General features: G+C 45.0%; 1 protein-coding gene across 5 annotated transcripts in view; it reads right to left on the bottom strand.

The window, feature by feature from the left end:
• LOC124414607 (AT-rich interactive domain-containing protein 3C) overlaps positions 1 to 24,926 on the bottom strand; it is an 85,859-nt gene that overhangs the window by 13,659 nt on the left and 47,274 nt on the right. For all 5 annotated transcript variants that reach the window (XM_046895593.1, XM_046895595.1, XM_046895594.1 and 2 more), the window contains one exon: positions 7,917 to 7,989. In XM_046895593.1, coding sequence (XP_046751549.1) covers positions 7,917 to 7,989 — 73 coding nt within the window. The remainder of the gene's footprint in view (positions 1 to 7,916; positions 7,990 to 24,926) is intronic.

Here is a 24,926-nt window from a genome sequence, read left to right as displayed (position 1 = left end):
ATGGCTTTTATTTTTAACTGCACCGCTTTGGTCCTAAGAATTTAGTTCTTCGGTCCTTTTTTATGTCCTCGCTATACCTCCGATCGAGATAATTCACCACTTCGGGACGTGAATATAAATGTTGGAGATAATGTAGCCAGAAAGGTGTTGAGGGTGGTTGGGAGGCAGGAGGCTTAGGAGTGAAACTGTGGCAAGTTGTGGCGCGAATTAGCGAGGTGGCGGACAACGGTTGGATGGAATCTTTCAACTTTCAGTCGACTGCCAAATACCACCAAAGCAAACACGACGGTATATAAAGAGTGTGAGTCAGGTGTAACTGGACAGCCGGCGGCACCTTTTTGGAGATTCGGCAAGACGCTTCGGCCGGCGATATATCACGGGCTTCGCGAGTCTGTATCGGTATGTCGAGGATGAGGATCGGTATTGTTGTCAAGCACTAATAATTACCAAATCAGTGCGGACTTTTTGCCGCAAGCACACAGAAGGGATCTGTAGGCTCGAAGGTAACTTTACCGGAAGAAAATCAAACTCATGCGTACGTTCCGAAACCTAGCTAGCGATGCGAAACTTTTGAGTTACGCAACAAGTTGTATGCAGCGTCGTATTAATGAATCAACGGCACTTCGGAATTGTTGACATTTCGTTGATTCACCGTTTAGTACACTTTACTGTAGAATGAACACGATGTCGATACACGGGTGATGTCCATCCAATTTTGGCCAAAATATTTTTATGTAAACACAACTTCGGTTCTCTAGAAATTTTCCGTTCGGACAAACTACATTCAACGGTTGGAAGTGGAAAAGTATTCCGAACGCAGATATCCTCGGTATTGAGACAATGGATCGAACTCGCAGGAAATTCGTCTATCTGTGAAAATTTGCGTGTGGCTTTTCGAACGGGCACTTGGATAGCTGCTGAAAAATAGCTGATACAAGAGCAGAAAGTCTATGTACTAAGACGTGCTCACCGTGTGATAAATAACAGTGTGTTGAAAATAATACCTCGACTTGATGTAACTAACCGTAAGGGATTTGGAAGGAAGAAATGAGGTGTAGAATATTTGCTGAAAAAGCTATGTGACCGGGTGTGACAGGCGTGAGAAGACGAAAGTGTAACCTAGAGTTAGATCAAAGTAAGAACAACAAAGTCGGGTTGCCGTCGTTTCTCGAGAGCGGGAGGCGTGGAGGAGGAAGGCAGCGGAAGGAGGCTGATGCCGGTGGGAGGATAGATAGAGAATGTGCAGAGCGCGAGAGCCGAAGAGGTCCAAAGGGGGATCCCGTCAAACTTACCACGCGCAATACAAAGTTTACTCAATTAATTTACTTCTTGACAGTTTACTCGTACCAACCCTCCGCGGCTTGTCGTGAATAAGGGAGTCGGAAGGATAAGTGGCTCGTGGAGTAAACCTGCCAGTTGCCACGCTTTTCACCATGTTGAAACCGTGCCGGCTCTAGAGCAGAGAGGCACGAAGGGAACTGGCAAGAATTCGACAATTACGTGACTCGGGTGTAACTGATGATCACCACCGGCAGTGGTATAAGTATACTGGCATCCTTGGCGCGGAGACAGCCAGAATGTGCAGCATCATTCGGCTAACTGGTTTTCGCGTCTTCCCGCCAATGATCCCAGCCTAGCCCACGTGCCGCCATCTGCGATGCTGCAACGTGCCAAAGTGCAGCATTGTCAACGGTCCATCGAATCCTGACACTGTCCCTGTTTACCTCGTCCCACACTTCACCTAATCGTCTCACAGATTGCTTTCTTTCGTTTCTTCTCACTCGCCGAAACCTACTCGTTGATTTTCGTAGTCAATTCTTCTTTCCTAGACTAGATACACGGTGCACATATTAAAGGTATCTACGATAAGGTTGGGCGTCTTCGGGAATTTTCCGATAACACCGTTTCGTCACGGTACGAAACGTGCGACACGTCCACGGTACTTGGGTGCAATTACCCAAAACTATTCGTATTATACGCTCACCCAACATCGTCAGATCGTAAAATTGATAAGTTTCGCACAGCGATGAAAATAATGAGAAACATTATGGTTTACCTGGACCTGAAACGGCTCCAGATAAAGTTTACGTCGCTCGCGAAAAAAAGTACCTATAGTCTTTCATGTATACTAGACGATTGTGTGTTTAGGCGCGTGTGCGTGTGCGTGCGTGTTTGTGTGTGTGCGTGTGCGTGACTGTGTGTAGTGTCGGACCAAGCCTTCTCCGAGACCACCGTAATCCTGACATAATCCTGGTTTAAGGCCCTCTAAAGCCAGCGGGTGGGCCGAGTCCATCCCGAGTCCGGTCTGGCCTCCGGTTTTTAAGATCGCAAGGTAACCCCGAAAGCAAATTCGCTTTCTCTAATTCCGGGAAAAATTCTGAAAATGGTTTACGAGCGATCGGTCAAAGCCTCGTCATGCACAATGACTCTATGACCAAGTTACACCCCGTACCATCCAGCCTTACACCAGAACTGGGGAATAACCCGGGAAGAATTTATTTTATGACCGTATTCGAATATTTACGAGGACCTCCCAAATGCTTCACAACATTGATCCAATATAGAACGACCCCGTAACTTTATAATATAATAAACATCTGCTCATTCTGACCAAGGTTATTTTGATTCTCGTTGAGTTGGCGTATGCACGACACGGGGAGCAATTTCACCGCTAGCATCTCCGGCTTAAGCTTACACCCTCTGCCTCCGCGGCATTGTCCGAACGTTTTATTCCACTTGGTCGAGTAAACCTTAACTTGGATAAACAAACACGTCGGCAAATAAACGAATAAACGAACAAATGAATATTCTTTCGGCATGGTAGATGTCGAGGACTGTGGATGGCTGTGGTGTGTACCTGCATTTAGTGTACCTACCAAGGTTGCTCGTTGATCAATCATCGTGATTGGGACTGGGAATGGGATCAGGATTATGGATACAGCCTTAAGTTGCAGTATCCGCCTCCGTGAAGTTTGAATGATATTATTCGATGGCACGCAGTGAAATCTTCGGTCCCTTTTATTGTTTTCACGAAGGGGGATCAAAGTCGTTCCGGTCGGTAATTTTGTCCTAATTCAATTTTATAATATTACTGTTTCAACGCGGCTTAAAATGTTTAGAAGTCGTCGCTATTAGTTTCCCCCATTGCCAAGACAAGAGTCCGTGGACTCGGAGGGCGAGCCCGAATATGAAAGGCTATCGCACTAAATTAAGAATCTTGGCACGCGAGACCAGCGAATGGATGCGTTACGAGATACATGGATGCAGGCAAGCATCCGCTCGCATAGGTACCGATGGCATAGACACTGTATATATACCCACGCTCGTTTCCCTACAGGTCAGAAGTGATTTTAATTTACTCGGGAGTCTTTATAGCCGCTCTATTGCCGCCCCCCCTCCCCCCCCAAAATCCCTTTAGACCATTCAACTGGCACACCTCTGATTTCCGGGAAAAGTATTATAAAAATATTAATTTTTATACTTATTAGGTGATAAACTTTGGCTCGGTTAAACGCGACTGCACAGCGATCCTAAAACTACTTCTCAACGACAAAATTACGGCGCTTTTACGGACGACACTTTCAGACTGATCGTTCAAATGGCGCACGTTTCGAAAAATCTAACGTAAACCGAAGTAGTTGACAAGGTGGTGTGCACGATGGACATCTAGTACGTTACACGAGGTTTGTATACCACAGAAATTAACTCGCCACGGTTCGTTGGTTAAAACGATTCACAATGTGTAGGTATATAATAATTCGTAGAAGTGCAGCATCCGTACGTTATAGGTAACTACGACTCATCGTCAGTTGGGGGGGCGAGTTTTCGATAACATTCAAGAATTCTCTGTACGCAGGAGGAACAAACCATCGGAATAAAAAGCCGACAAGGATTTTGCGTCACGGTGTAGCATTCGAGGTATTTTCCGTGTTATAAATAATTAAGCTAAGGTTATCTATACGGAATACGTACCATCATTCGTGCCGCGATGTCCTGTCGGAAACTCGAATTACCGGTCCAGAGTTACTTTTATGAGATTCAGCGTTCAAGTGCCGATTTGTTAAAGATATTCACCCCGCGTCGAGCTTGCGAGGCACCTGCATTACATGCGTAGGTGTACGACCGCAGCATAACTGGGACCGGACGGTCCAGGAGCAAAGTGGTGTCGTGCTAGGAGCTAGTTAGTAGGCAGCGTACGTGCCTTTTAGAACAAAACACGGAATAATAACGAAAATGAAACGCTTATTGCCCGAAGCAAATCACGCGACGTCTTTTGTTGCAGCAGCGACTGGAAAACGTTTCTTATTGCAAAACGAGTCACCGCAAGCTCCCTGATCGACTAGGCGCGAGGTCGTGTAAAAGTTATACCCCGCCGCAGGACGTTTAGAGGTGAGGTACACGTACAGGGTTGAGCGAGATTTGAGAGAAGCGAGGAAAAGCGCGGAGAGGCAGGTTGCCTGCTATACCTGCCGATGTATGCAGAGCCTGCCGGCTGGCGTCGTTGTGAGAATTCTCCTTATGCTGCAGCCGTGCCGAATATACGTTCTGACATTAAATAGAAATACATTTTACCGCGGCTATATACCTATGCCTACAGACGCGCGATGAGTAGGACGCGTATAGGTATAATACGTGGCCGAGTGAGAGGTCAATACTTGTATACGTTTGGCGCACGCACCAGCTTCGTGTTCACATGTGTGTTGAGGAAATGTTCGTGGCTAAAACACGTGTTCACAACTTTGCCGCGATGCCGGGGCGTGTATGTAGGTACGGGAGGAGGTAGTCCTCGTGTGCCGTCGTATGGAACACAGCGTGCAGGCTCGCGCGCTCTGCTCAATCGTGGAGGAATCGCGCTCTCCCGATCGTCGAAGAAACAGAGGAAATGGTTATATTTTGTGCTCTCGGATCTGACATCGCCGTGGAGCAGAGCAGAAACCCGGTCTACGCCGATGATCGATCGCTGCGCCCATTAGACGCCCATTTCCACCCCTTCATGCTACTCTATGTCTCACGGCCTTTCCATACATACTGTAATAAGTTGTGACAGGTTACTTGTATCGGAATTGTCAAACAGCAACGAAAAGGTATAACAGATGCCACCGGTATGATTTGCGCTGGCAATTGAAACTCGTCCGCGGCTCGGAAGGAAAAAAAAAGGATAAAGGAACGAGATGAGGCAGAGCGGCAAAGGGGGAGAAGAAGAAGAAAGATAAGATGAAGAAAGAAAAGAAAGAGAAGGAGAAAAAGAAGCAAAACAATCAGACTGTACTGCGAGAGATGGTAAGATTTGCATATTAAATGGCTGGAGATTTATAACAGTTGGTCAGAAGAGATGGTGTAGGACTATCCGCCTGTCCCTAATAAATAAACGGCCCGCAAATATACTTACTCCGCGAATCGTTTCCTCCGGGTCAGAACGTGTCAAAGATTCGATCATGTGGAACGGTCGATGCTAACGGGTAGCGAAATGAAACTCGGCTCGAAAAATCGATCTCGTCAGCCTGATATACATAACGTCTATGATACTCCTCCGGATCTGGTGAACCGCATGTGCACATGCTTTTATGCCTTTCAGACAGAGAGAAAAAATAAATCCACTTGGAAAACAATTTTTACATCTAGTTTTTCAACCCGAGACGGTATCATTGATTAAAAAATAATTGAGCAGTGAGGTCTCCCTTCGCGAAGTTACAGACAAAAAGTCCGCCCTGCCCGATACTTATACTCGTAGAATCAAAACCATACCGAGGGCCGTGAGGAGTGAACGTGAACGCGTTGGATAATGCATAGGATTGTACGAAAAAGGGGTGCCCGAGGGTGAAAATAGGCAAGGGTAACGAACGAGGAGGAAGAAAAGGGATGGGTGTTGATAACAAACACAAATTGGTGGTGTCTGGACTAATAGGCTGCAGAGGTAGGTGATGAATGGTCGTTTACTTACACATCCGTAGACCTACTACTGCCCTCGTGTGCACTACACGAATTATGTATGACGTATACGCGCACACGCCGGACATCCACACATCTATAATACTTACAGGCTACAAGTAGGTATACTTAGATCCTTGGTTCAACGGCATGCGAGCGAGCATTGAGGTGTTATGTGTAACGTTATAGTGTTGAATTATTGTGCGTGGGCTCGGCGCCGGCACAATAACTGACCCCCACGGGGGGCCCCATCGTCGCTCGGACCCAACACGGGCTCGATTCCTCGCGTGGGATGGAGAAGAGAGATGCTTTTGCACGAAGATTTCAATCCCCGGTATCGAGTGATTACCTACACCCCGTTCCCAATTCAACCTCCCGTATCGCCTCCCGCACTATCTTTTATATCTATACACATAGAGTGATCGATTGAAGAGTAAGTAAGGGGGAATTCGTGGCATAGATGAAAATTTGATTGACAAACGAAAGCTGTAGGAAATGGGCTGTATTTCTCTTTTTCAAACTCGTCTTCAACAAAATGTATCCCAGTCGCAAAAAAATGAACAATTCCGATACGTACCCCGGTATAACGCCACTACAGTTTATTATACGTATACATAATGTGTGCGTGCGTGCGTGTGTGAGTGTGTGTGTACGCGCGCGCCATATATTTAGTTATCGTGAAGCCGGTAGAAGAATGATCTTGAACCGTGAAAGACACGCGTCGTGTTGATCTAAACCTCTATAATTATTGCCGGGGAGGTTAGAGACAATAATAGCATCATCTCCGACTCGGAGTTGGAGCCCAAGGGGGCGGGAGAGGAGGCAGGGTGAAGAAGACAGAGAGAAGTTGGACGGCGGGGAAAGGAAGGACGGGAGGGAAGAGGCTTGACACATCTCCAAGCGGTTGATTGATGGACGAGTCCGCCATGTTTATAATTAGAGGCCTCGCGTTTCCGGTCTGTCGCTAACGCATTTGCTAAGACTGTTTCTTAGCCGTTCACTGGGTAGGTGTATTCAATACCCCATCGAACGTGTTTCAACTACCTATCTATACAATATGCTCAATGCGATGTACCACTGCATGCAGTCTCGCGGCAAGCTCTTTTTCCATACGCTCTTTTTCTCAGTTATCCAATGGTGCGAATTGTAAGCGGAATTCTGTACTGTACCAGAGGTAGGTACGAATTGAGAGAAAAGTTGACGGTTTGACCGATTTCTTGCTATTATTCGCAATAAATGCGCGTAGGTGTGTTCAGCGAGGAGTTTTCGGTTGAATCAGACGAGCGATGTTGGTACCCGGCGCGTTGAAAGTACAAACGTTGCATAATATCATCTGGCTTATAGTCGAACCTTTTGCGATCATGCAGCCGCGCGAGGCTCGCCTCGCCAGGAATTAATAGAATAAATATTAGCTCTGGTGATCAACGATTGACGTACATTCAAGGCTCAAATTATTCATTCAAAGCAAACAAACGCGATGTATATCCCCGCGGCCATATTGTCTCCAAGTCGTAGTAATAAATTTCAGTCGCTGTGACAAAGATGATGAACCGATGGTAGGTAGCCTTGGAAATGGCGCGAGAACAGTCGTGGTAATTCATCAGATTATTAACAAGATTTAAATCAAGTTCCAAGGCTTACCGGAATTAAGGTGTCGCGCAGGGCGGACCGGCGTAGAGTGCGACGTTTAAAAAGTAGATATGCCAGACCGGCTGACGGCGCACCCCTATAGAGTCCCGTAAAAAAAGCAGCGAAGCGAAGAGCTGGTGATAACGTAGAAGCTGTTTCGAGCGAGCCAAAAGACAGACACGTGTTTCGTTTCCGTAGCCCGCATCGCGCCGTTTCCCGTGCACGTGGACGCTGTGGACCACATCCTCAGGTGGCACGGGGAATGCCAACTGTCAGAACCGAACGGACCGTGAAGACGCGCCTGGGTACGTCAATCGTTATCTAACGTAATTGCAAACTTGTACTTATTATAAACTCACCACGTTTTTGCATGTAGCTGAAAAGATCGTCCAGGAATTCCTTGCGTTTCGGGTCATCGTTGATCTCGTACAGCTAAAAAAAAAGGAAAATCAAGGTTTCTTGTTAGTTGCAAGTATATAGACAATCAATATGCATAAATTGCCCGTGTTCCGGTGCACGTCTTACGTCTAACGACGATGGGATAATGCGTATACACCGAGGTCGCGCTATTCGCAGATATTGCAAGCAATGCAAATCACAGTGCTACCGTGGATGAAAGCCGAAGATTTTGAATATTCCCGTGGTATATACTCGTTGCATGTAAATTTATATTATAACAGATCCGTGAAAATCGCTGCGTCCAAATCCCCGACTTTTGAAAACACCGGCGATATAGATAGATAGATAGATAGATGCGTTTTTATTTGATTGCGGAGCAATGCCGCCAAGCAACCGTAAACATATATACAAAAAAATCATATAAAAATATTATACAAGCAAAAGTGGTCGGTGAACCGTAAACAATACCGCATGATTATATAAGATAAAATAAAATAAAATGATCAAAATAATTACGCCTTCGAAAGCTCGCACAAATAAAATTACAGCATACGTCAAAAAGCATACATACACACACAAGGGGCAGCCACATACCGCACACACCGTCCATCATACATCCTACACCATACAAAACATTAGTCGGTTTCATTCGTGTCACACACATATCACCCTTGTCACACACGTTCAGCCTCTTTCACACGCGGGTGTTCGAGTAGCCTAGCTCAAAATACAGGCAGGGTGGACGCTGAGGTGATCTCCGGAGGTAATGAGTTCCAAAATATAACGCCAACATACGCGAAAGATTTTTGATACGTAACTGTACATGCTGCGGGTAGAACGAGGGTGTCAGTTCGCTATGGGTCACGACGGCACGAAGCATGTTGGCTTTGTTGGTAGCAGTCAAAAAGGCCAGGAAGCCCTTCGTGTATGGCCTTAGAAAAAATACATCCAAGAGTGTATAATCGGCGATTGCGCATGGTGAGCCACCCGAGTCTTCATCGAAAGTCAGAGATGTGCACAAACCGCGTTTGACGGAATACATAGCGTACGCAATTATTGAGTGCCACAGAAGTTTTACGATCAAGGCCCTCAGAAAGATTAGTAAACACTCCCGCGCAACAGTCAGTTATTGGAAAAACAAGGGACGCAACCAGACGCTTTTTAAGCACTACATCCACATCATAGGTTGTCATCCTCAGTCGATATAGAGTAGACGCGCTACGCTTGCACATTTCAGCAATGTGTTCCTTCCATGACAGTGTTCGATCTATTATGACGCCAAGATACCTAAAACTGGCTACGAAGTCAATTGGATGAACCCCCAGACAAAGAGAAGGAAGCTGCGTTCCACATATCGCGTTTATATATTTAGAGCTTCCAATGACCATAGCTCTAGTTTTATCAACATTTATCAACGTGTACGTGAACACGAAAGTAAAACAATATAATCAGCCATTATACCTACGTTATAACGTACCTTATATCTACTTGTTAGCATATCAGAGTTCGTTGGGCGAGGACCAGATATCGGATTACACTATCAGATTTTCAAAGGTAACACAATAGAAGAGTGGTATACGTTGAAATGCATTTTTTTTTCTTCACACCCGTTCATCCACAACCGTGTTTATTAAAGAGTGACTTCAGGCTCCCCTTTCGAAAATTCACTACCTACCGCTACTCTTACTTTCTTTCTATTCTCTGCCGTTTACCCTCGAAGCAATTATTATCGGAGCTACCCTGTATAGAAGAGAGAATGAAGGAGCTTTACTCAACCACGGGGTAAGAAGACCCACTCGAAGAGGCGTACGAGCCGGACGCATGGTGGCCGAGCCATGGACAGATTACTTAGTCCGGGTTATTAATGATTCCGTTTAACCCGCCGCTAACCCCTTCTCTTCCTTTCGACCAAACGAAACTAAGCCCCTTCGGGCAAACGGGACGCATTATCATATTTGTTATGTACGATGTGCTACATCTAATTCGAAAGCTTTTAATTGCTTTTATAATACGGAGGGAGGTAGAAGAGGGCAGCTCTCCCTCCTTCGTAGATCTGCCCACGATAATTTATACTTAACACGTCGCGGTGTAGTCCGAGCCAACTGCAACGTCCCGCCCGTATCTCTGCTAAGGGACCCCTGGGGGGGGGTTTGTTATTAATTTATTATAGTCATATGCGAACAACGTATGCACCCAGCGCTTGCATCGTCTGACCCAGTATACCTTTTAAATGATTATTTCTCGCGTTCTATTGTTTCCGTTCTATACCCGAAGATGGTACCAGCTTATCCATATAACTAATCGTCCGTATACCGTGGGTGTCTAGCGGTTCGAACGCAGCTTGACAAACATTTCATTCCGTTGTCGGTACGCGTCGTACCAGATTTACGTATCCTTGCAACAATATGAAAGTATCGTGTGGGAGATGGAAAAATATCTCGAACTTCGTGACCAAGAACACCTTCGGCAAACTTGCAACTCATTAATACTTATACTCATACTCATAATTATTAGGATGGGAGAGGTGAAGTTTTTGTGTGAAGTTATAACACAAAGATCCACTCCCGTAGTCCTGCGTTTTTCGGCAAGACCTCAACATAATGTATACGGATCATGATGCGTATGGATGTGCCCGATACGATATATGACCCCAATTACAGATATCCACTTGAACGTACCGACCTTGCACTCCTTGTATCCGCCTACCACCAACCATGAGCACTCAACCGAAACACACTCATTCCGTGAGCGGGGTATTTCTCAAAATCATTCCGTAGCATTTTCTTGCACTTTTGTTTTTCGTTGTTTCTCTCCTCCGTCTCGTTTTTCTTTTCTCTGTATAGCACGGGGAAGCTCGTTAGAGACGGCACCGAACACAACGTGCTCTCGGAGAAAAGATGGAAGGTGTGTGAGTGTATGTGTGGTTTCTCGTGTGAGAGATAGAAAGAGAGAGGGAGAGAGAGAGAGAGAGAGAGAGAGAGAGAGAGAGAGAGAGAGAGAGAAGTTGAACCAGAGTATTGATTGATCTACCGTTAAGTAGAGACTGACTGACGAGCCTCTGATGCGTTGGAGAAGGAGAAGGAGAAGATGAAGGTGGCAAGAGGTAAGAGGTGAGAGGCAAGAATGAATAAGGGAACGGGAGTCGGGAGTCTGGGAGAATGAGACAAACGAGATAAATAAGCACGGAATTCGCTCTCCAAGATTCGTTTGCTCCATTCCCAACGAGACTCCGCCCTTGCGGCGCTTTTGGCCTTAGCTTTCCTATTCCGTAAACTCGGAGGTTCGCGCCCTTGCGCGATAGACGAGAGACGAGCTGTCTGGTAATCGCCTTGTCTCACCTTGCCTTATCGCGACTAGTCCGTTTCGACGTTTACTGACGGTATGCATTCACCGCTTTTGGATCCCCTCGCAAGTACCATCGTCGATAGATTATACATAGATGCGCATTAAATTACGCATACCTAACAACCTTCCGCTACCTATCCACCTATACATGCGGCACCTCGCAGCAGTCGTACGTGAGAATCGACCTTGCGGTGTGCGGCTACAGGCGTGCGTGCGCACATTTGTGAAACAGCCATCTTATCATTTTCTGTTCCACGGTTTGCAACCCCGTACCTTTTTGCAACACGTCGCTAGGTTTAACGACCAATAATTATCGATGCTCAGCTTTTTCTCGGCAAAGAGATTGCGATAGCGAAGACCTGGGTGTACTCTTCCTGCCCAGCGTTGATAATTCGCCGCGATAACCAACAGTTTAACTACGGAAACTTGCTATATCTGGCAAATTGCAGAAGCGTCGAGGTACACGCGTCGTATCCAATGGCAGAGTAGACTACTTGTAAAAGTTAAAGGTGTAGACTGGCGAAGAATATATCTACTCCCAGGTATAACTAGGATGGCACGAAGATCTCATTCGATACGAATAGAAGAGTTAAAATAACAACAACAACAACAACAACAACAAGTGTGATGATAACGAGGACCGTGGTAATGATGAAGTAAAATTTCCAACCCACTGCCCCCTTGTAAAAACACTGACCGGGCGATCCTTGTTTTCTTATTGCGTTAATTATGTAATTGGTTGTATGCACGAGTACTTCTATATACGAGCGCAAGGGGTGAGCTGGTGGTCAGGCAGACGGGCCGACTGTACGCACCAACACTACTCGCTGAATCGCTCTTTCGCCGAGTGCACAAGCTGCAGCCTCGAGTCAACTTCCGGTAGTAAAGTTTTTAAGGGCTAGCCTTCGCAACGCGTGACTTACGTAACGCTGCTTCTGCGCCACCCATACCCGTACTAACGGGCTCTTACAAGATTTACCCGAGATAAGATACATACTCGCAAAATTGCGTCCCTTACACGTGAACATCGTTGATACTCAACCTTTTGCTGCACCATCGTTTGGATTCCGTACTCAACGAGTCGTGTCGATCGCAGCACTGACATGCCGGCCGTGGTTGATGAAAAACGGTATCGGTAAGATAAAAGGAGAGCAAACTAGATTTAGATTTAGAAAAGTTACCGGTAGATACCTAGTATGCTCGCAGGAAGCATGTGAATACGGAGAAGTAGGTGAGCGACCCGCAGTTACGGTTCATCTTCGCGGATCCAACGTTACAATATAGGTACCTACGCGGGGTAGAATAATGGCGCCAGGACTCCGCCATTATAACGTGTTTCTAGCTGCACGACGTGCAGGTATGTAAGTATCACAGATAGCGAAGGCAATTATAATTATTATGACGTAAATACAGGACGGCCGTTATGGTCCTATAAAATCTCCATACCAGCTATCAATGCGCGGACGCGACGCGCGGTTGCGGTAACGATTTCGCCTGGGTTCGCCATTTGCCGGGACGATGTATTCTTTATACCTCGGCAGTACGTATATTTTGTGTGTGTGTGTGCGTGTGTGTGTGTATTTATGTGCGAGCGCGCGCCCGTATGCATATGCACAGCAAATAAAATGGGTATAGCTAATACAATGCAAACCGGAATCTAGTTGCATTTATGAAAATGCTGACGACATAATATTTTGCATGGAATTATTATACAAAGTTGAGACGACGCCGATCAAAGATAATGAATATCAACTAACAATCAGTTATCCCAATACGAAATAACGTTGCAGTTTCAACTACAATCCGCACCGTTTATTTGTAAGCGGACGATCGGAGAACCGCCACGTTCGAGAACGAGGATGAGTGCAGTACTCAATGCTTTCCGTCTATTCCTTGGACCGAATCAATCAGCTTTATTCGCCCGATATCGGCTTTCGGATAAAGATAAATCCTCCTCTAATCCGATGAGGTCTTTCCCACTTGTCCACAATTCCCTTTTCTTCGCCAAAACCGCGTGTCACTTGACAACCTCTCTACGCCAGATTAATCCAACGTTTTTGTTGGTTGTCTGAAAGGCCCTTAAAGTCGGATATCCATTCGATCCTAGTTCTTGTATAATTTTAAACACCGGGGCAACACCTAATTTTCCGGCCATCTAGAATAACTGCGGCAAATTCACGATAGTACTACAATGTATGGAATAGCTGGCGTATAGTTTTGAATGGTTAGACCTTTGTACGCTAGCGGAATTGCAACAAATAGATTCGCATAAAATGTAAAGAGAGAAATTTGCGAACAATGACTGTCGTTTAACTTTGCGAACAACTCTGATTTATCGCCGAGTCTCGCACAGAGATAGTCATAGATACGGCGCGTAATTCTTGTAACTACTTTTTCTTTTCTTTTCCGTCTTTTATTTTCCTAATGAAAACTCTACGACATACCACCTCGCCGTTGAAACTTGTGTGGAAGTGACAATCTTGTGGCCCCTATACTAGTATTGATGCACACGGACGTGTTTTGTCAATAATTGTTACGTGTCGCACGATCTTTTAGTGGCACGGGTGGGATGGCGGGTTGCGACTGGGGGGGGGGGGGGGGGGGGGGGAGCGGCGCTGGTGGCGGCGGCTCATTTCCACTTGTTCTTAACCAGTTCAGCTATATCACTCTCTCGAGGACGGATGTAGAGAAATTTTATACCCGTAGCTGGAAATATTAAATTGCACCTAAAAGTCACGTTTCATGTTGGCCGCCTATAATAACCTTTGAGGACTTTTTCATACCTCTTTGCTCTTGCCCGAACCTGTCCCTCAGTCATCTACAGAGGCTTTTAAAAAACGTTTTATTACTTTTTTTAAATATTTTTTCACTCACTCGTGGTGGGCGGCCAATCTCGCGCAACCCGTACCGCACACGTACGCTGGTCTATACGAAAATGTTGGAGCAATCTCACCTTATTGCTGTCGCTCAATTCGATCTACCTTCATTTGAAATTTTGAGAAGGTGAAGCCAACGATGTCCGATCTGTGCAGCGATTTCCAACTTAATGAAATGAATCAAAGAAGGACGAAGTGACAGTCAACTGACGATGAGATAGCGCGGGAGGAAGAGGCAAACTTACTACACCAAGTTCAGCTTTCGGCGTTAAGTTTTGAGCGGTGAAATGAAAAATGACGAGACATCTGACAGGCCCCGCTTGTACGCGCGTAGGTACGGGTGTTTCACCACAAGCTATTATAGGCACCACGCATACGCGAGGGCCGGTAGGTATATATTCGCGAGGCACGGCGAAGAAACTGCACCGCAACGGCGAACGAATACACCTACCACACCGGCACACCCCGACGCAACGGACACATTGTAGCAAAGCTTTTGATTGCAACGCTTGGCCCGGTCGACGACTGGACGACTGCACAACTGCCTTGACTCACTCTACCCATCCGTTCTTTTATTATTTATGATTTGATTTATTATAATCGAACCTCGGACTCATTTGATCCGCACCGGCGTAACTCTACCACCATACATATACCCCTCCTCTATATTCTCACCTCACAGGCTCGTTCCCTCTCTATCCCTCGGCTAGGTTTCAACGTCTCCTGCCACGCGGTATATGTATACGTGCACGCATGTACGCACCGCCAAGAGCCATTGGTGTGTACGCAGACGAGGATCCGTGATTATAATAAAACCTGCGAAGGACTCGGGCAGAGCCACTTAGAAGTCGTATTTTATGTTGAGCCTCGTCGCATTAATTGATCCCAACACCTTGGCCGGTGGGATTCCACCTATATGTAACACGTAGACGCAGCGCGTCTGTTGTAACGGCTCAAAACGACATCACGCCCAAACTACCATTACAGTCCACCCAGCGGATAGTGACGACGAGCGGAGTAAAGAGTCGATACATCATATTACTTTTGATCGTTTCGTATCGACGATAAAATCTTACACGGAAGGATCCGTGCCCCGTACTGAAGAGGGATTAAGATGGGTTCGCTTAAACGAGCGCGAAACGATAGTCTGTAAAATGTGCATAATTTATGAAAGGCGAGGCGATAACTCGGCTGCTGCAGTTCCAGGCAATTAGTCTTGGAATTTTCGTATCAAACTTAGCCGCATCGTACAATGATCCTGAGCACCCGCTGAACGGAACACAGTTAGCACTTGTTTAGAAGAGGGTTATTATATATTAGTCGGTGTTAAGAGCTGTTCGTCTCGATAGCCGGAGTAGGTGGCGGCGGTGGTGGCGGCGGTGGTGGTTACTCGACAAACAGAACCGCTGCTGTAGGGACAGAGCTGCGAGGTCGCCGTCCACATAGCGCTGCCTTGTAAACAGGCGCTAACTAAGAGACTTCTAAGAGAGTTGAGATTATACACGGCTCTACAATATATCTTCCACCTTCGTTTCCACGTTTCTTCACTTCTCTCCTCTATCCGATTCACTCTCCGTCCTATCCCGTCCCGTTCAACTCCTTTGTCGTTCGCCTTTTGTTCTACACTCGGAACGATTTTCTCCCGTTAGGTACATCTCCCCGATGGAGCATCGGGAAGGATTCGGTATCGCTTGGAGGAGAGCCTCGACGGACGATAATTTCAAGATTCAAATAATATCCTTATCCGAGGAAGTGAGTCTCCAAAGTCCGACTGACCGGGCTTCAACGAAGAGAGTCATGGTTGAATCGATGCCGAAAAGTTCCACGAATGGACAAGATATTCAAAGTCGCCGGGTGAATACGCCTCCTTTGTCCTATTGATCCGAGGTAGCGCGAGCGATCGGTAGGGGACATATTGTAGGAAATCAAAGGACGAGGAGATCTCACGGGAAAAACAACGGTTCGCTTGTCGAGGACAATCATAGTTGGCTGGACTGGATGGGGGGGTTTGACGAGGAGCATGGGAAGCCGTGACGAGGAGTCAATCACGGACGGAGAGAAATCCAGAAAGTTTTCTCATTCTCTTATTAACAAGGAAGCGAAACAAATCGCACCAGCCTGCTAATCGTGCTAGTACACAAGAACGAACCCGACCGACGACGGTTCGACGCGACGCGACTTCTCGACTCGACATAACCGACTCCACGAATCGCTCGATCCTTGTCTTCGGAGCGTTTTCGAACACTTGCATAGACAACTAAATGTATCACCGAATGCCGTCTTTACTTACTATTGAGATTCAATGAATTTTCCTCCGACAGTTCGGGGCATATTGGGAGAGACCGCGCAGCAGCTGAGAGGAGGGAGCAAGAATTTTTCTCGAAGAATTTGTTAGTATTGAAACTGATTGCGAGATACGTTTCAAACGATATTTTTGGAGATTTTACGAGCCTGGGTACTTGATAGATCATTTATCGGCGTGCATTTGGCTAGGTATGACGTAAATTGGTCCTAAAACGCGTATAAAATTCCCAGGGTGCCCGATTCCGGCCGATTTCTTCAACAAACTAAGAAGATACGGGATACCTGCACCCTTTAGTTCGGTACACAGAAAGTTTTACGGCCTTTCGGCCTGTAGCAAGAAGCCAAAGCAGCAATCAAAATTATTAATACATTGTTTTAACTGAATCATGCGTCCACGTTGAATACGTAGCGTGAACGAAGAGTGCAGGCTCAGAACTGGGACATTCGATCGAAGACACACGTGATGTGAAAAGGAACATCGAAACGGTGAAACGGTGAAAATTGAAAACGTCAAGAATAAAAGTGTTTCGACGAGCCCTCCGTGACGGAGTATTTCTTTTCGCCTACGAACTGCGAATGCACCATCACGCGGATATAGTTGAAAATATTTTTAACCGGCAAATTCGGGCATAGGTAGCTAAAGAGTAAATAAAGCAAAGTAAAATAAAATGGCGGCCCCTAAAAAATGCCTCCTATAATGAGCGGCGGCGGGCAGATTATCGCGCGTTAAACTTTTATAGACCTGATTTTCATTTATATGTTAAACACGCTATAACTCCAACTGGCCCCGTGTGTCGGCGGGCCTTGCCGAGGTGGATATGCCGGGGGGACGGGGTAGGCGGGGGTTTATTAGATTTTATTCCTAACAGATGAGCGCCACGGACGATATTATAAAACGATCGTCAGATATTCTTGGGCCCTTAAGGCCCCTAAGGACCCGCAGGACCGAGGATCTCTTTAACTAATCGCTTTCTATGGTTATTAAAGTGCGGTGTGGGCTGCGATCGAACGATCACTTTGAGAATATGACGATTCTTCTAGCCCGTTCACCCGGTTCGCTTCTCCAGCTCTCGTCGTCGCTTGTTATACTATACACACACATTTGCGCATGCATCCTGCAATACCGCAAGGGATCGGACATGGTTGCGCGTTCAATGTAGTCCAACCGTCCGTATGAACCGTATTACGTACCCTCGGCCCATCCGGAAAAATCGATATTCTTTATTTTAATACTCCCACCCCCTAAAACCATGGAATGTCTTGAAAATAAAAAAAAGTAATTAAAAGCCGTATAAAATAGAGATAACTGATGGAGATTAAAAGGTACCGCCTCGCGTTTGAATATTTTACAGGAACAATTGACTTATTGAACGAGAAACAAAAGAAAGTTATTCCAACGGCCGTGATTACGTTCTTTCCATCAGTGCCCTACCTTACCCCGGTCTTTCCTACGATTTGATGGTTCTACAGAATGAAAACCCTGTACAGTCATTCTACAGATAATTAATAATTGTTACCGTAATATCGAGCATGATCTTTTCGTCAAAATAATTTCTCGCCATACCAAAATTATATAGATTCCCACATAATCTGAATTCATCGTACGATCGATTCTACAGATTACAGTTCTTCAAAAATTGTACACGTAACGGACCATTTCTGTAGAAATTAGTTCTAAAAAATATCAATTTGTTAGAAGGTATCCCGTTACGTGCTTTTTACAGAAAATGTATAGTGAATTAAAAATTCTACAGAACATGGATTCAAAACCAGGACAATCATATGGAGATCAGTTATACAAAATACAAATCTTGCGGTAATTATCTTGCTGTCATCAAAAAATCACTTCCACTATGCACTGCAAAGAATAGTGGTGGAAAAAATCTCCCCAACTTGCCGACGTAGATTACTAGGTATAAAATAATTTAAAATGCACTCGCTAGAATCGGTTGGGTTTTGAATCTATTTTCTGTAGAATCGAGGTATATATGGTTACTAGACTGCGATTATTTGCACGTTTTAGCTCACCACGATCCTCCCACACTTCGTTGCGTACTTTTCCACTCCCGACCCTAGCCAACCCTGTACCCTGCAGAGTGCAGAACGGGGGGCGGGAGCAATATTGACTATACGATTTCCTCTCCTATCCGCCATAAAACGTGCAGTTGAAAACAATCCAGTGTCCAGTGTAGAATAATTTTTCTTCAGGAAAGATTATGTTCAATATTCCATGTAGAATATTTTTCTGTAGAATGACTGTGTGTGAGATTCAAATTCTATAGAACTGTCGTTTATAATGGAACGAATTTCTGTACAACGGCCCCATTCTCTATTTTACTAAGGAAAGATTTTGAACCGTATTTCATTGCATGTTAAAAAAAATCATTAAATTTATGTCAACAGACATCTATTTGTTAAGCATGAAAGCTAATGGGCTTCTGCTGATCAGACGTGAATACTTTTTCCCCAAGCGATCAATCGAAAGCGATATCTAATTGATCGCTTGGAAACAGAATGATTCATAGTCATTTGATTGGAAAATGTTAATTATTCCTGTGCTATTCAAGGAGAAAACATTTAAACGTAATCATGTCATTCGTGTCATATTATACGTTTAGGTGCTGAGAGCTCAAAATGAAAAAATTGATTTTTTCTGGGTCGGTCTAATGTACGCATTATATGAACGTAAACACATTGTACAAGGTCTTTCAGGTTATTCGTATGGGGTAGGGCTGGTGTATGCTTGACATAATCAGCTATAGTTACGTACGGAGTATGCACTCGAATCATTTAAAAAGCTCAAATTCAGTTACAAACGCCCAAATCTAATAATAAACGCTGAAATCTAGTTATAAATACCAGATTTGTACTACATCTGAACGCTCTGAGCGATTGAAGTGCATACTCCGAACGCACCTGTATCTGGATATGGAGAAAACGGCAAAAGAAACATTTCTTCACGCGATAGCACGACTCGAGTAAAAAATCGTTTTGTTATAACTACCCCAACTTATTTAGTTTCGTTCTGCAGTTCAACTCTACTGTGTACATCCAATTAAAAAGATGTACGCCATTTCTATTTACTCGTTCTCAGTTCTTAGTTTCTCACCGCCAACGATAGATACGAAGGTATGTAGATCGGAAGTTGATGTTCCCTCCTCTTCCCTCTCCACCCCGGCTCAACACGTCCCTTCAACCCTATACGGCTGAGGTGGGTCCATGTAGTTCAGATGGTTAATTCACATCGGAGCAGATTGAAAACAAATTCAAACAAGTATCCGTGTCTTTTTCGAATGGAATTCGGTTTAGCCCATCTCTTTTCTCTTTTTCTCTCTCTCTGTCTTCGCAAAGTGCATCCGGGCTCGCATATTAATCTTCGCCACACGCAATACCATTAACATCACAAACCAGTCCACGTGTGGTTCGAACGCATGTGTCAAATGATACCTAATTTGAGTATACCTGTCCTCTCAGACCTGCGCACGTCACTCCTAGTTGCCACCAACAAAAACCAGTCCAACACGTGCTCTGCAGGTCCGAAAATAGCATACAAACTGTTACTTTACACTTTCCTCAGGCAATCACCGAAGCATAAAGTATCTACGAGATTATATCGATGGCCACGTAATGCTAAAGAAACAAATTAACCAAAATTACGCACCTTTTCCAGCAAATTCATCGAAGAGTCGCCGAGGCTTTTCATAACTAACAATCCTGTGTAATTCAGATGCGAGGAGGATCGATCCTACAGAAATCAGTTCTAGAGGGAAAATATTCTGTAGAATATGTTCTACAAACTCGTTTCTACAGAAATATTTTTCTACAGAAAGAAATTTGAGTTCCGCATCAGCAATAATACTGCATGAGTTGTTCTACGGAAAATTTTTTTACTGAACAGTTTTCCGCAGAAATTTTGCTACAGAACAGTTTTCTAGTTTGACACATCCAACACAATACCCGTTCGATACAACACACAGATAAATTCAAGACCAATAATTTGAATTAATTAGATTAAAATAGATTAAATTTAATCAAAATGTAGAAAATTGACGGTTGAATGTATGATTTTTATAATTGGATCTTCTATAAACGAGTATGTACACCATATTTTGCAGAACATTTGCCATGTAGAAATGATTTGTGTAGAATCGGACCGCATTTATTGGATGTATTTCTGTAGAAAAGAGGAAGACTAACGGAAGGATAAACAAAGTACCCAGTTGAAACTACACTGTCACTTCAACACACTTCAGCGTCACATCGGGCACTAGTCACTTTTCATATTTCTGTAATGAAGTTTGCTCAAAGTTTATACGGTTATCGTACGATAATTATACAATCAACAAAAAGGCGATTATTATAGAATTGTCGGCGGCGGGGTGAGGAGGGGTGGGAGGGGAGGGATTAATGGAATCACGCCTTGAAACAATCAAGTTAACTTTTGCGGAAAGTGAAGGATAACATGAAATGGTAAGATGTTTGGCAACGCGTTTCACTGTCTTGCGTTAGCGACGCTTTCGGGCGGCGAGTCTCCCTAACGACTGGACGCCTCGACCGATTTTAAGGGTTTCAAGTTTCACCGGCATCGGAATCTCTTCAGGGTAGTTTAGCTCGCTTTAGTTCCGACCCTGCCCCCCACCCCCTCCTTACCTACCCTAGCCTCTGTTTCAACCCTCGCCAACCGACCATAGTCCGCACTTCTTCCAAAGATATCCTTCCTCGCCCACACCCTTCTCTCTCCTCAGCCCCCGTACCCTCGGGACAAGTCCCTTCTTTCCGTAAGTTTGGCACGTTCGCTACCCAACATTCAGGTATATGAATTTTATCTAGTCAAAAATCTTTTCAAGGGATCTTTCAGATTTCTGAAGTGCAATTTTTTTTACTGACGATGAACGAGAAACCTCAAAGTCAACTAGCGACCTAATCAAAATTGATGACACGAAATCAACATTGATTCGCTCGTCACTTTGATGGGTGTCGGGGAAATTTCAACAATCAGAAATAACATTCGCGTATGATCCGTGAGAATTATAACGATCTGGAGAATGCAACGATGAGTTTATACATTGCTAATGGGTGATAATCTTTTTGGAAAGGAACGGGGATTGCGAATTCAATATCTACGTAGGGGAAGGTCAGGCTCAGTAGTGGTAGTGGATGGTATTTTCGAGCATTAGTTCTATCAGCTATAGATATAATACTGACACAGGTTGGGGGCAACTACCTGAGGTAACGGTTGACCGCGCTGAGCAAATATCTCTAATCCAGGCTGAGTAGAAAATGAAGGAAAAGGCTAACCGTAGTTTACCAGTTTTCGGGAAAATTTATTACTTATTAAGCAAGTCGGCAAGTACACTGTTCCAACTGTTGGCACTTCTCGGAAGCAGTGGATCATCATCTGACAAGGATTACGTTGGGACGGGCTGAAATCCTCCGGTGACATGATCAAATTTGAATTCGCTACGACAAATGCATATACCGGCAAAATGGTACGCAGGTGCACGGACGTCGGGAGGAGAAACTTAATGGAAAATTCATTACCATGCCTGCGACGGATGACGAAATTATTTTTCAGGTATTCGATTGACCAAAACGAGACTATAACATATCGGCCGGGGCATGCCGATGATTCAACAAAAGGCATTTCTCGCTTCACCTGTCGACAAAAGGACCACCCCTTGAGGTCGGTGGGTAAGCAGGCACCTACGTAGCAACACGCAACGTGGTTTCAGCCCAATAAAAGCATGGAGACGGGAAGAATAATAGCTGCGAGTGGGTCGAAAGTAAGTCAAGATTTCGGAGCGGGCCATCCGATTGATATTGTCTCTGTCCCCTCCCCTGTCGGGTTCTCGTGGTTTCCCAGGTTGTAAGAGCGATCATCTCGCATTCAAACCGCAACGCAACAATTTTACCAACTCCGGTATTATAATATTATAATGTAACGCCCACGATGGCAGACGTACGTACCTATTTCGAAGTGACTAGCGGGCGGGCTCATTTGAATCGGTTCGAATTCCTGATCGTTGAGTAATGATTATATCACTGCGATGTTCGAGAGAGCACATCGTTCGCGACGACGTTAAATAGAGAATGAACAACGCGCGGAACGACGCTCGTCACCAAACCTAATCCGCCCGAGTTTTAATTCTCATTTTAAACTCAACCTTCGACCTTCGAAAGCTGTTCACCGTACCCGTCGATATGGGTATCCGAAGACGTTCCATTATCTCGCAATTGCAAATCCTCTGTAACGATTTAGTATTTACTGCCAAGTGTACGTTCCGAACGAGCGCCCGGCCACCGGTACACGTTTATAACAAGAGCTTAGTTTATGACCTCGTAGGCCCTGGCACTTGGCACTGTCTTCAGACTGCTATATACCGTTGGTTTGGGCATCAGCCTTCCTTCCTATCATCTTACCGACTCACCAACTCATCAACGCCCCCCGCCCCTCTAATCCCTCCGCGCCCGTGTCGCGATTCACGACATCGGACATCGTTCACCGAATCGACTGCTCAATTTAATTGACTTACCCTTTCTTTCTGGATGACATTGGTGCAGTATCCTGGCAGCCAAATAAGGGTTCGTCGATGCGTAGCCATGCCCGTTTGCCACTCATATAACATCAGTTTTTGCATCATTTCCGCCTTTTTTGAGGGTTGGTGTGATTCTTATTGTTGTAATATTCTCTATTTCATGATCTGGTACTCGGCATAGATAAGAGCCACATAAGTCCTCTCTCGTTGCTCATCTTATACCGATTTACCCGTTTCGCAATTGCAGTATCGAATGCCTGGATCATTATCTCACTGTTTTGTAAAACATCGAATTGATTAAAAATTTTTTTTTTACATAATCGTTTGCATGTAGGGAGTGCGCTCTGATCAATCAGGACCGACAAATTGTTACATGAATTGATAGTCGAATAATTTGCAAAATACAATCTCTAGACCTGTCTAGGATTCAAAGTAGCACAATCATTTTACAAGAAATTCCGAATCGATTCAAAGTTTTACGAGAAAACGAGACGCATGATCGTAATAATTCCTAAATCGGTTACGTGATATTACGCTCAAACACCTTAACGACAGGCCTGTCCAAGACAATTCTGTAACACGAAAGTTTCGCTGAAGAGGTGTTCCGTGGAAGAAGAATATTTCGTCGGTCGGTCATAAGAAATATTTATCCTGGATCGGTGGAGACGTAGGACCTGGTCTCGGGAGTCGAGGGGGCTGAAGATTCAAGAGAATGGAGAGGGAGTCGGAGGTAGACGCCGGGAGTAACCAAGACAAAGAAGAAATGAAAAGAGAAGGCGTCGTGATAAATGACGAAGTATTTAACACTCTTTACGGATTAGCATATAAACTACAAGCAGTCCATTGATCATGGCTCCAACACATATTATACGTATGAGAACCGGAACGAGTCAGGAGTGTAAAAGATCTCTTCTCCTCTATAAGGATCATATTGCAGGGCTCATCATTGTTCTTTTATGATAAAGGGGACCCCCATCAGAAAATTATGTACTCCAAGGTATGCTGAATTTTAAAAAATTTTTCACTATGCGGTGATTTCCGCACGTGTTCGCGAGTCGTCGGTATAATTTGTAACGTATTGCCATTTTTCCTCACCCTTTTATTTTTTCATTGACAACAGCGACACAACGTGACAGCAACTTCATACCGCTGTTAATGTCAGCTCAGGGTAAATAATGATAATTATAAGGCAATGCCTATGAAAAGAAGGAAAGGAAATGATTTGCTGATTAATTGATTGAGGAGGCGCCAGGCACCCGCCCCACACATTATCCGCCCCAAGACCCGTCATTAAAAGCATTACCGGTACCTGGGCTTGATTAATCTGGTAGAAAAATGACCCTAATGACTTCATGAAGATACCCGTACGGCTAGCGATCCCTAGAATGCCGACGATATACGGACGCATATAAACGATTTTGTTCAAAGATCTCCCGATTCCAGCCTATGCACAAATCTTTCTCGAAAACAATTTGGTGATCAATCTGCTCTTCGAATTCACTGAGTTCGAAGGTCTTCGAAGAGACCCGCGGACAAGCCTTACAAGCCTCTAAACGCGGTGTCGATTGGCGCTGTAATACGGACTTGGGTAGATAAAAAAAATTCCCAGTAGTACAAGCGTAGAAATATAAGAATGAAACGCAGGGGGCGATTGGAATCGTGAAGAAGAGAAGAAAAAGGGAAAGGATGAAGGGCCATTGCGCACCTGGCAGACGTAACACTCGGATAACTGCTAGTTGACTTTGCGTGTCGTCTACATATTAAAAGACCGGGGTGCCATGCCGGTCGGCAGGTCGCGCGACTCGGTAAAGGCGTGGGTAACAGTAACATTGTTTGAAAGGCGAGACTTTGATCTGAGCCCGGTTGGCGCACGTCAGAGGTTTATGCGTTTATGCGTTGCGGTTGCACG

This window comes from Diprion similis, chromosome 14 (genome assembly GCF_021155765.1).
Source record: "Diprion similis isolate iyDipSimi1 chromosome 14, iyDipSimi1.1, whole genome shotgun sequence".
NCBI lineage: Eukaryota > Metazoa > Arthropoda > Insecta > Hymenoptera > Diprionidae > Diprion > Diprion similis.
Note: the sequence above shows the minus strand (reverse complement) of the source record. Positions and strands in the feature narration are given on the sequence as shown.